This window comes from Apodemus sylvaticus, chromosome 5 (assembly GCF_947179515.1).
Source record: "Apodemus sylvaticus chromosome 5, mApoSyl1.1, whole genome shotgun sequence".
Classification (NCBI taxonomy): Eukaryota; Metazoa; Chordata; class Mammalia; order Rodentia; family Muridae; genus Apodemus; species Apodemus sylvaticus.
Window position 1 is genome coordinate 4,853,975 of NC_067476.1, and position 13,273 is coordinate 4,867,247.

Genomic DNA, 13,273 nt, shown 5'->3' on the forward strand with positions numbered 1-13,273 from the left:
GAGCTAAGAACACACGCAAAGCTACTATCACGGAAACTTGGCACTTGCTCATCAGCCACCGAGAAGGCTACTGGACATCGCCAGCAGAGTCAGCACACAGCCCAGGTTGCTACCAACAGAAAGCCATTGGTGGAGTCTGCATCACAAGATGCATGTTCTGCAGAAGCCCAAGAAGCAGGTAGAAAGAAGCTGGCTGTAGGAATGTAGAAACATGAGGGCACAGAGGGACAGCAGGTAGAGAATCCCAGGCTGGGGAAGGCTTCCCTCTTCCTTAAAGTCCATGTGGATCCTGGAATCCTGAGGTGTTTAATTCTTAGATAAATCAGTTAAGATGAACAGAAAGAGAGGAGAAATAACTCTGAAAAGGATTACTATCAAGAGATTAGAGAAAAAACCAGAAAGATAAATCAGTTAAGATGAACAGAAAGAGAGGAGAAATAACTCTGAAAAGGATTACTATCAAGAGATTAGAGAAAAAAACAGAAAGAAAATGAAAGCCTCAATTTATCACCTCAGCTCTCTTCCCCAAAAATAACTGGCTTAATTGGTTCCTTACTCTATGTTTCTCTACCTGGTTTATCATACTCTAGTTATGAACAACATTCCCACCTGCACTTTCTATCCTCACCTCTGTGGGCACTCCCCCAGTTCTGCTGCATGCTGATGACACAAGGCTGGGATTCCGAAATGGAAGATGTTAGCATAATGTAATCCATGGGGTCCAGACGGGAACTGCACAAGGATCTGGACCTCTGCATCCGGTCAGCTAAGCCTTAAGAAAAGATCTTCTACTCAACCAAAACAAACAGAAAAGTGGAAGGCAGGAGAGCAAGAAGCTGTCTTACATGACCACTCCTACATGCCCACACATTCACCAAAATAAACTATATGCCAGGCCCCAGCTTACCTGAAGGTGGGAGCCAGGAAAGTAAACACAACCATAAAAAGTTTCCAAACACACAACAACCAGAACCAACTGGATCCAAAATGTTTGCAGCAGTGTTTACCCATGCTGTATCACGAAACGGCACTGCAGCTCTTGTTCTGAACACACATCACAGCACAAAGCCAGCACACACAACCTCAAGTACTTCACCTCTGATTCTATGTAACCAACAGAAATGTGTGTTTACTGTACCCATGTTTTCTTCTACTATAGAAACATAATAGCTTAACACAGAAAAAGACTTCCATCATCACTCCTCAGCTTGTGCATCATCCAGATTGTATTGTTAGAATGTTTAAGGGTGGGGTGGGGATAGTGATGAGTATCTCATGTAGTTCTGGTCAGTCTTCAGTTTGCTACACAACAAGAATACTGCTCCTCTTGCCTCTACTGCCCAAGTACTAGAATTATAGGTATGCACCACAATATCTAGTTTTATGAGTGCCGGGTATGAACCAGGACCCAAACCTTACCACACGCAGGATCTGTATTTGCATTCACCTTGCACTTTCACACCCCAATAAACCTCCATCATTTGTGAGTTACCTACATTATGGTATCTTTATGGCAATCCAAATGGTATAAGAGCAAGCATCAAAGGAAACTTTTCACACAAAGAAATAGATGAAGACAAAAACATAAGTGCAGTATAACCCCACACCTATAATCTCAGCACTTTGGGAAGGCAAAGGCAGGAAGATCTAGGAGCTCAAGGTCCTCCCTAGCTACATTGTAAACTTGAGCTGAGCCTGTTTTTAGACATAAACCTTTGTCTCAAAACAAGCGAACAAAAATAAAAACAAAACAACAAAAGAAAATATAAACGATCAACACACGTGAGCTACCACACTACCTGCTTGTAGAAGCAGCCTAAGTCTAGTAAAAAGCTATAAAAGGAAAGGCAACAGTGGCCAATACATACACAAGGTGGCGGGCATAGCCATCAAACAAAGAAACACAGGAAGTTGGGGGGGGGGGGGAGATTACACCTGGCTGTAATTTTCTAATAGATGGGAAACTGAATAAAGACATCTAGGACATTTACAAAATGCCTTAAAACTACGTGTTAATAAACCTTGAAATAAACAACTTATGTTTTCTTATATTGTCCCAAGACTCTAAAAGCTATTATTACATGGATAGAGATTAAAATGGGCAGAAAGCATATTTTCAAAGGCTCTTCATTAGTCACCAGGGAAATGCACACTGAACCACAATACAATGCACAATCCACTCACTTGACTGGCTAAGAGTATAAAGCCAACACTACCAAGTGCTGGCATGAAGACAGAGCAACTGGAATTCTTATACAGTGCTCATGGGAAATGATGACTCAGAAACTCTGGAAAACTTCATACTTCCTTCTGAATTAAAACACGCACTAACTCGTGACCCCCTAATCCTACACCCATTTAAGATAAATTTTTTTAAAAAACCTGCCCACATAAATGAATGCACATAATACCCCAAAACTAAAAACCACCGGAACAACATTCCTCAACAGACAAATGGGCCTGTACGCATGAATGAATCTGAAAGATAAAATGTGGAATGAAGGAAGATAAGATGCAGGACCTTGATGTGCCTCAGTGATAGGAAACTCCACAGAGGAAGCAGATATAGGAAGGCCAGGATGGACTTACAGGGATCTGGCGGAGGTGTACCACCAAAACATGTGTTTTACTGTGTATCTAAAGTGTATGCCAATAAACAGTGAGCACTACCAACTGTGCCCTGTTAAAAAGCTGAGGTCTCTTTCCTCCTTAGAAACTGCCTGCAAGTACAAGTAAAAACTTCTGCTAGGGTTTACCAATTTGTCATTTAAGACTTTCCCAAATCTGAAACTCAGCCTTTTGTCCAAATTAATCTCAGTTTCTAATTTCCTCGTGCCTGGGCTTGTGCTTGAGCAAATTGAACCCACGCCTGCCTCCTGCCTCCTGCCTCCTTCCCGGTCCTTGCCTGACTACCCGAGTCTTGAGGGACATTCTCTCCTTCCCACCTGACCCTCCTGTGGTGTCTGCTCCCATCAACGCCACTCAGGCACCACCCACAGTTTTCCTTTCTTCAGATGTGTGGCCACAGGTCATAAGACAAATGTTCACCTGGAATGATAGTACCTCTGGTTTTGACTAGTTAAATCTGCAGCAACTAGGGAACACCTTCTCAAAGCACAGTTCCAGGCTCTCAGCAAAACTCTCCTATTCAAAAGCAATCCCATGCACACACATCAAAGGAATCCCCAATGACACTGTGAGCATTGTAAACAACCTGGCTCCGAGACTGTCCAAACAAATTGTAAACAACCTGGCTCCGAGACTGTCCAAACAAATCGCCTGCTCCGACAGTCCTTACACCTCTGCCTCAGCAATTAATCTACTCAGTGCACAAGAACACTTGGCTACTACGCAGTGGTGCAGTCAGGTCCCCACCTCCTGCCTTCATGGGCTTTCCAGGACTTGACCACCCTTCCGAACAATTCACTTTTGTTCTCTGACACGCATCTCTCACTGACCTAGACCCTAAGAGTAGGCCAGGCTGGCTGGTAGAGAGCATTTTCTACTTCCCCAGCAAGGAATTACAAGCATACATGCCTGACTTTCATATTTAAAATTTTTCATATTTAAAAATTACTTCATGCCAGGCGGTGGTGACACATTCCTTTAAACCCAGCATGGGCAGGGGAGAGACGGCAGAGGCAGGCAGCTCTCCAAGGCTGAGGCCAGCCTCATCTATAGAGGGAGTTCCCGGACAGCCAAAACTACACAGAGAAACCCTGTCTCAATAGTAACAACAAAATTTAGTGTGTGTGTGTGTGTGTGTGTGTGTGCGTGCGCGCGAACACGCGCGCACCCAGGCATGCATGTAGTACATGTGCAGAGGTCAGAAGACAATCTGTAGAAGTTTTCTCTTTCCATTATGTAGGCCCTAGGCACCTGCAAACTCAGGCTGTCAATGCTGGCAGCAAGCATCTTACATCTGCTGAGCCATCTTGCCAGCTCCACATCTGACTTTTTAATATGGGTTCTGAGACTCTAACTCTGGTCTTCATGCTTGTGTAACAAGCACTTTACCAATATGAGCTGTCTCCACAGCCCCGTGCCTAACAAGCACTTAATTATCTAAGCTATCTCCCCAGTCCTGTATAGTCGTCTTCAACCGTTCATTATTCCTATTTCCTCCACGAATGTCTGTATTTCATAAGGATTTTGATCAGCAAAGTAGATGGCACTATGTGCCTTCTCCCTTTATATTTCCTATTTCTGCAAAAATTGCTATTGTTATTATTCACACAAAAGCAACTGGATGAAAGTAATCTTGCCTCCATCGTGGTCATCCTCAGACAACATGAAAGTGGACAGCAATCCAGGTTATTAAACAGTGCAACTCTGAGGTGAAGGGGCACTGGCATACCTAAAGTTGGCAGGACTATATCCTCAAACAAAAACCAACACAAGAAACATGGCAACAGTATGTCTGTTCCAGGTCAGCCTTGGCTACAGAGACCCTATCTCAATCATTCCCCTTAAAAATAAGTAAGAAAGTTAACAATCTAAACCATAATAGCAGCTAGCCCTTCCAAGGGTCAAGCAAATGATTAGCTAACAGATTAAAAACAGATTTTCCTTCTCTGATTAGTATAACTCCTGGCATCAGGCTAGGAAGGAGAACATCTATAAGCACAACTCTAAAGACATGCATTCTCCTACGAGGCACCCCAACAAGCACCTGAACACTTTGCAGGTGGGCATGTGAGGGGAACCCCAACCTCACAGAAATCCCAGAACCAGAAGACAGGGGGTTCTCCACACACCCTGCCAAGGAGTCAGAGCACTCCTATGCAAGGTCAGCAGGCCCTACAGCATCGAGCTTCTCAAGTTCGGCAAACACTTGAAGCTGCTGGACCCTCCCACCCAAAAACACCCAACTCACTTGCCAAGAATAGCAAAAGGCTATTTAAAAACAAGAGTCCAGAGCTCCAGAGATTGCTCAGCACTTAAGAGCACTGGCTGGCCTTCCAGAGGACTGAGGTTCAATTCCTACCACCTACGAAGAGCTAACAACCAGACGAGCATAACTCCAGTTCCAGGGGACCTGACAGCCTCTTCTAGACTCCATGGGAACTGGGTACACACATAGTACATAAATACATGCAACGTGCCCAGACACTTAAAAATGAATAAAACCAGCTGGGTGTGGTGGTGACTCTAATACCAGCACCCAGGAAGCAGAGGCAGGTCGATCTTCATAAGTTCAAGCCCAACCTGGTCTACAATGAGTTCCAGGACAGAGCTACAAAGAGAAACCCTGTCTCAAAAAACCAAAACTAGATAGCGAGAACCACAATCTAAACTCATGAAGCAGTAGTTTGAACAAATTATAACCTAGAACAACTTGATAACACACTCCTGAACTGGGCCTAGGCAGTAGACTGTTCCCAGGGAAACCTGGCCCAGTCCAGGTAAAGAAAGGCTCAGTGAGCAGTTCTAACCAGTTCCAGAGCCATGGAAAAGGATTCCCAGTAGTGAACAACTTTTGACCAAGTACCACTAAACCAAACAATACCATGACTCTAGCAATATGGTAGCTAGAGTTAGGAGAGGGCTCTGCTCTAACACTGGCTAGGCAAACCAGTTTAAAAGCATTTTGTTGCCAGCAGTGGCTCTAGTACAATTTCCTAGGAACAGGGTTGCATAGGCCACAGACCCTCCCTCATGACTTCTTACTCAATAATGTGCTCACTCTGGTGAGCACGGGAGAACAGGAGAGGTAGAAGAGAGAGAGAGGACGAGGAGCAGATTCTTGGTTAGTGGCCCTAACCCCTACAGCCAGGCTGCCAGCAGCCCAGTCTGCTGCTGGGAAGGTGAGAAGTGTGAGCTTCTTCACTGGGCCTAAGAGTCAGGACAGCTCAGCTGCAGCTCTGTGCTGGGGTAAAAGGACAAATCAGTTTCTGCTGAGCCAGAAAGCAATCTCCCTGCAAACAGTGTAGAGCCTTCTCATCCGGTCTCTGTGTGTGCCACTGTCCTTGAGAGATAAAAGCTGGTATTCCCCCACTTTCCCCTGAAACCAAAGGCTAGATACCTCTGAGCTTGCTCAGAGCACAAACAGAATGCAAATCGACACAAAACCAAAGCCAGGACTGCTGCAGTCCTAGGCTAGCACACTACCCTGGAAAATAAATGCTCCTTCAAAGCAGCCCTTTGAAGTTCTTTATCAATTTAGTGCAGGTCTCACACAAATGCTACCATGCACTCTTTGCTCCTCTTTGCAGACACATTTTAAGTGAACAATTTTCAGCATGCCTAATAAGTTACTCCTAAAAAACAACTAAAAGACTGTCAATGTCACGCAAGAGTTGACAGAAAATGAGAAGGAACCTAAAAATAGAAGCACAGGACAGCCCCCAAATCTTGGTTGTGGCACAAGAGAAGAATAAATCTTGAGAAAACTGTAAGTCCAAAGTCTGCTAGGGTAAGCTCCACAGCTTGCCACTCACTGCGGATAGCAGCCTGGTACAGGGACACAGAATCCCAGGGGCAAGTGACAATGGAGTCTCCAGTGGCTAGTCCCTCAGTTCCACCACACTTTCAACTCCTATACAGAAGAAAAGCTGGTTTCACTTCGTGACTTAGCCAAAAACTGCATAACACATAAAACATGCAAGACCCTTTCCCTATGACCACCCAGTCAAACTAAGTTGTCGTCAGTGAAGCATCCAGATGGAAAGAAAGCAGCATGACCAGCAATAGGATCAGAAGTTTACTGGGGTGGAAGGGGCGTCCCCATGTACCTTGCCAAAAGCCCCTCCCCACCCATATTCCTGGAAGACACTGCTCCAGGCTGCTAGAAGTAAATTCATACCCAGCTATGAACAACATAAGTTACCTCTCTAGCTTAGCCAGCTCGCTCATAGGAATTGGGACCTCCCAAATTCTGAAGCTGCGTATAGAATGTTCTCATTTGCAACAGTGAATGGAAGGAAACTAGGCCTCCTAACACCCCCGTGATGTGCTTGCTGCTAGCAGAGGTTCTGTCTCGGGTCATGGGGTCACCTAGGCTCAGGTCCATGGTGGGCCTCAGTCCTGCTCTTCAAGTCTTCAAATGACCACTCTTTTTTTAAAAAAAAATTTATTTATTGTCATATATAAGTACACTGTAGCTGTCTTCAGACATACCAGAAGAGGGCACTGAATCTCATTACAGTTGTGAGCCACCATGTGGTTGCTGGGATTTGAACTCAGGGCACTGGGAAGAACAGTCAGTGCTCTTAACTACTCTTTTTTTTTCTTTTTTTTCTTTTGGTTTTTTTGGATTTGCTTTTTTCAAGTCAGGGTTTCTCTGTATAGTCCTGGCTGTCCTGGAACTCACTCTGTAGACCAGGCTGGCCTCGAACTCAGAAATCTGCCTGCCTCTGCCTCCCAGAGTGCTGGGATTACAGGCGTGCGCCACCACTGCCCGGCTTAACCACTCTTAATAATTCTAAAACCTTAAAGCCCATTTGCTCCATGATTTGATGAGGCAACAAGACCTCATAAGTAATCTGGAACTAGAATAAACTAAACCAATCAGGTGCCAACAACGAGAGAGGAAAACTTATCTTTAGATACCATACCCCCCCCCCCAAGCTGAATGCTAAGGCTCACCCTATTAAGGAAACTGAATCTAAGTAAACTATTTCCACATGCCAACCTTTAAAAAAGAAGGCAGCTCAGCGTGAGTACTTGCCTAGCAAAGCCCTAGCTGCACCTCCAGCACACAGGTTAGAACAATACATACACACAGGAGTGAGAACCTGCAGATAGAATGAGGAACTTCAACCAAGTATGCACATGACATGTGGTAGGCCAGCCCTGGCAAAACTACACAGTGGGGAAAAGAACACTGGGAGTTAGAATGAACCTAAGAACAACTGGAGGATTAGAGAGATGGCCCAGTGCTCTTCCAGAGGACCCAGGTTCAATTCCCAGCACCCATGTGGCAGCTCCCAATTGTCTATAACTCCTTATCCAGGGGCTCTGACATCTGTCACACAGAAATACATGCAGTCAAAAATCCAATGTACATAAAATAAAAAATTGTGAAATACAAAAAATGAGCACTCGCCTTTAATTCCAGCACTCAGGAGACAGTGGCAGATATATCTCTGTAAGTTCAAAGTCAGACTGTTCTACATAGGAAACTCCATGGCAGATACTGTCTCATTAAAGGGAAACTGAATACTATAGCTTAGAATAATGCCAAGCAAACAATGATGAACATGAGTCAGGAGGGGGGCAGGGGGAGTGGAGCTAGCAAAGACAGCGGCTAAGACTGATGGCCAGGCACTCACTGTCTGCTCTAGTTAGGTAGCAGACACCTTTTCTCAATTGCACTTTTGGGGGGGGGGGAGGGGTTCAAGACAGGGTTTCTCTGTGTTGCCTCTGGAGTGTTGGGATTAAAAGCATGGGCCACCACCACCCAGCTTCTTCAGTTGCACCATTTTAAGTCAGGTAAAGCCAGGTACACAGCAGTGTTTCCCCACCACCATGCAAAACCTGAACTCAACAGAAACAGTGACCAAGAATTATAAAACTGAAAACTGTAAAAGAATTTCTTCCTCGCTGCTAGTTTTGAACCACAGAATTAAATTTAAAATAAAGCAGTTTATTTAATCCCATGACTCACAGTTTGTTCTTATGACTAGTTAAAGGCCACTGTCACAGAGAACACCTGCTTAGCAAGTTTTCCAAAGTGGTCACCCAACCCAAGAGGGTTCTCTCAGTAACCCAGTCTTCAGGTAATGTTTTTGCCAGCACATGGGTAATTTACGCTTCATTTATCATAATTTTATGCCTAAAACAAGGCACTTGTCCTGATACTAGAGCCTCCTGTTCAACTCATTACCAGCACTATTTGGTCTGCAAAGTTCCCAGAGAACCAGACCAGAGCATCTTAATCCTACTAAGCATATTAGGCTTCATAAGTGGGGTTTCATTACAAGGTTACCTTGTTCTTCACAACAGGAATTAACCAAAGGAGATAATGATGGTTTCTGCACAATCTGTGTTACACATGTGTCTCTGGAGTATTCAATAGCTCGTGTTAAGTACCAAATTCCATAATATAAAAACCAGATCGGTTGGGACTCTAGTTTGAGACCAAGTCTCACTATCCAGCCTTCTTGCCACTCTGACGCAGTTAGGCATAGCTAGGCAGTGGTTATTCAGGTAAAAGTCCTTCTTGGACTTAGAGGACCAGTCCAGCTGGCAGAGACTAACACAACATGATACATACCCTCCACCCACCCGACACTCAGAGCATGGATGACACGCGAGGACAGTCCCGTGCTTGGACCGACCCTGGGCTACCTCAGCGCTCGCTCACCTGGGCAGCCGCCAGAACCGCAAGACTTGAACTGACAACACGCGAAGGCGCGCCTTGGCCCTGTCACCGGCCTCATTCTCAATCTTGGCTCTGTCTCCATTCCTTGTCCCTAGACCTTACAACCCCCTCCTGTGCGTCCCATCCCTCCAAGATCCGTCAGATGCCCTCTGGTCCCAACCTGCCCCGTCCTTCCAGCGTCCGACCCTCTCTGGTCTCATCCCCCGGCATGTCAGTCCCCTTTTCTGACCCTCTGGTCTCATACCAGGTCGTTCCCGTCTGTCTCCCTCTGGTCCCGTTCGCGACCGTCGCGTTCCCCTCTGGTCCCATCCCCCGTCCCAGTCCGACCCCGGTTCTGGCCCCATCCCCCGGCTCCTACACCCGTCGCTTCCGACGCTCCCGTCTCCTCCCGGTCGCTTCCGAAACCAGTGCGTCCCCCGTCGGCTACCCTCTAGTACCATCCCGGAACCAGATTCATTCCCCGTCCGTCCCCCTGTAATCCCATCCCCCGACCCCGGACCCCGGACCCCGCCGCGCCCGCCCACCTAGGCCATAGGCCTTCGCACAGATCCACTGCAGGTTGGCGGCGATCTTGGCCCGCGCCGCGTCGTAGCGGTCCAGCGGCACCAGGTCGGCGCCCTCCGGGGGCGCCTCCATCCTCCTCCAGCCTTCGGCGGCAGAGCGACCGCCCGCGTCCACCATCTGCAGACAAAGGCCGCGGCAGCCGGGCCGCAACAAAGACGCCGCCGCCCTCCCGCGCCGCCCGCCCGGGCGCACGGCCCTTACTTCACCGCCGCCGCCGCCACCCAGGCTGCTGCTGCATGCTGCGGGCGCCGAGTCGAGGCCGAGAAGGCGCCGAGCGGGCCGGGGAGGCGGCGGCGGGCAAGCGCCGGCCAAGGCAGGCGCGGGGCAGGCGCGGTGCGAGCACGGGCCGGGGGCGGCGGCGGCGGCGCGTGCGCGGCCCCGGAGAAGCGGCAGCTGAGGCGGCGGCCAACGGGTGGGAGCTAACGCGCCGCCGCCGCGTCACGCAGGCGCACTTACCGCCTCCCGCAGCCCCACCTTTCTCCGCAAGCGCACTAGGCACCGCCCCGTAACACCCCGTGCTCGCCCCGCCCTCCTCCTGCAGGCTCCGTACCTGGTCCCCTTCTTCAGACGCTCTGGACACACCCTCAGCCCCGCCCCCAGCCCGGGTCCGCTGCCTGCGCAGTAGGCACGCCCCTCTAACCTAGCCCAGTCGGTGTCTTTAGTTGCTGTGGACACACCCTCGGCCCCGCCTCTACTTCGTCCTCAAGGCTGCAAACGCGCTAGTCCATCCGGCCCTCCCCCTCCCTGCCACATTGGACACGCCCCTGGCACGCCCCTGCCGGATCCTGCGCAGGCGCAGTATTCTCTTCTAAGGGCTAGCCTGTTTCCTAGCAACTTGAGAGATTAATCCCTAGCGCGGCAGGTTGATTGAGCCTCATTTCTGCGTCCAGGGACTGGTTCGTCTCTACCTCTGGCAAGACCCGCTCTCTGAGAACTGAGTCTGCACGGGCGCTGCGTCTGTGGACAGAGATGCCAAGACATCTCCGCCTGGACTGGCAGAGTGTGCGCAGCTCGGGAACAGCACCTGGGATTAGCCCAGAGAAACAATCCCCGCAGCTCTCGGGAGTCCGGAGCAACCGCGAGCCCAGCCTCCTTCCCGGTCCGCACTAGCAGATCTCTCACCCAGGTTTGATGTCTAAGGGAAATGGATGCCAGCCTAGGACCACCGTCGCTTGTAACCCGCATTTTAATGCTTGAAAGGAACAATAGTATATTTGTGAAACCTGGATGCGAAAGGAGAAAGACGTCACTGGAAAGCGGACCGTGTGCGCACCAGCCTCTGGGAAGCCTCAGAAACCCTCCAGCCCGGGCGTGGGTGGCCTTACTATCACCTGCAAGCTTCAAGGTGCTTAACTTCTGTCATTGTCAGAGCCGCCCTACCCATAAAGAAGGCAGTAGGTAGAGCGGATGCTGTACCCGTAGCCGTCCCTCAGGTGCTGAGGAGAGAGTGCACGTAGTCAGATAAAGCCGCGGATGAGCCTAGGCATGGTATCCCATGTTTGTAATTCCTGCAATGGGGAGATGGAGGCAGGAGGATCCAGATGGAATTCAAGACCGGCTTCAGCTACTGGAGATGAGACCCTGTCTCAAAAAGCAAAACGAATAAAAAATGGATAGAGGCTTCATGTGGCAAGTATCTTGAATCCCAGCACTTGGGAGGCAGAGGCAAATACATCTCAGTGACTTCAAAGATGTTTCGAATCGAGTTCCAGGCCAGCCAAAACCACATAGTGAGACCCTGTTTTAAATAAAATGAAATAAAACTTGGTTAGGGATGAGTACCCATGGAGAGACAGAAGAGGAGGACATTTGGGCAGACAGGGATAAGAAGTAAGCCTGGTGTCTGTCGGAAAAGCAGCAGACTGGGCTGCTATAGTAGGCTGATCTCAACCCCAGTGTGTAAAAACAGCAAGGTCCAGAGCGTGGGGCCAAAGGTGATGGTACGCAGAACTTGGCCCTACTGGGATAGGGGTGATGCCAGGCAGGTAGCAGGACAAAGCTGAGAATATAGGAGAGAGAGGAAAGGGGGCCAGGGATGTTGGTCTGATGTATTGGCCTTGTACTCTGCAGCTCTGAGGAACCATTTGATAGTTCAGTGGTTTCAGACATGTTATCTGTGGGTAGAGAGCATTATTTTTTTAAAGATTTATTTATTTATTATATGCAAGTACACTGTAACTGTCTTCAGACACCCCAGAAGAGGGCTCAAAGCTCATTACGGATGGCTGTGAGCCACCATGTGGTTGCTGGGATTTGAACTCAGGACCTTTGGAGAAGCAGTAGAGTGTTCTTAACCGCTGAGCCATCTGGTAGAGAGCATTCTTACCTCCTTCCTGCCTTATCAAGAGGCCCAGTGCCCTGTGGCTAACAGGGAAAGCAGGCTCCTTGTCCAGTGATCTGGAGGAAGCATCCAGATTGCACTCATTGTGATGCTGTCCGTTTTTATAGGTGTTGCTTATCAAGCTCAGGAAATCTATCTATTGTACATCTGTGTGGTCTCTTTTCCTTATGAAACTGGGAGGTTTGGTCAGGGGCTTTGTTTTGTACCTGGTGGCCACGTAGGGGCTTTTATTCTTTCTATAGTGTATAGCATTGTCTGGTGTTCAGATACTGATCCTCCCCTGTAGTGTGGAAGAAATTCCACTTGGCACAGAGCGTCCTTTTTATACCTACCTACCTACCTTGGTTTACTGTGTCTTGAGTGTTCGAGGCAGATTGTAGTCTGCAGTTTGCCTGCTGGTCTGTGAGTGGCTCTAGTAGCAGATGGCTAGTGGACAAGTAAAATAAGTTGGGAGTGTTCCTTTTGTGTTCTTGCTTTGGTTTGGCTTAATAACATGTGCCATGGCCTTATTGCCATGCTTGTCTGGATCTCATTCTGTGCGGTCATCACCCTGACCTCCAGCTCCTGTGCTCTTCTCGCTCAGCCTACCACAGTGTTAAGACTGTAGATGTGCGCTGCCATGCTTGGCCCTTCTCACCGTGTGAGGAAGAGTTGGTTTCTAAGGATCTGATAGACCTACCATGATCTTGCCTCTGTAGCTGGCTCGTGGTGAGGAGAGTGATGTGAGGGCATGTGCCGAGTGCACTTGTGGTAGTCGGAAGTCCACTCTCCTCTCCCTCAGTCAGTTCCAGGGACAGTGTGTCAATCGCTTTAAACACACACACACACATACACACACACACACACACACACGTATGTCAGTCTCTTTAAACACACACACAGAGAGAGACAGAGAGACAGAGACAGATGTTATGGGAATGTGTTTTTGTTTTAATCCCAGGTGTGGCATGTGGGGTTACTTCAGACTGTCCACAGAAGATGACTGTGATTTGCCTCATGCTCTAGCAGGGGCATGATTTTGCCAGCAGCAGTTTCTATGATTG

At 48.4% G+C, this 13,273-nt stretch overlaps 1 protein-coding gene across 3 annotated transcripts in view; it reads right to left on the reverse strand.

The window, feature by feature from the left end:
* Positions 1-10,326, reverse strand: part of Camsap1 (calmodulin regulated spectrin associated protein 1) — a 59,950-nt gene extending 49,624 nt beyond the window's left edge. For all 3 annotated transcript variants that reach the window (XR_007977786.1, XM_052181861.1, XM_052181860.1), the window contains exon 1: positions 9,850-10,326. Coding sequence is in view for 2 of the 3 variants with exons in the window: in XM_052181861.1 (XP_052037821.1) it covers positions 9,850-10,006 (157 nt within the window). In the remaining variant the exon portion in view is untranslated. The remainder of the gene's footprint in view (positions 1-9,849) is intronic.
* Between the last annotated feature and the right edge of the window lie 2,947 nt (positions 10,327-13,273).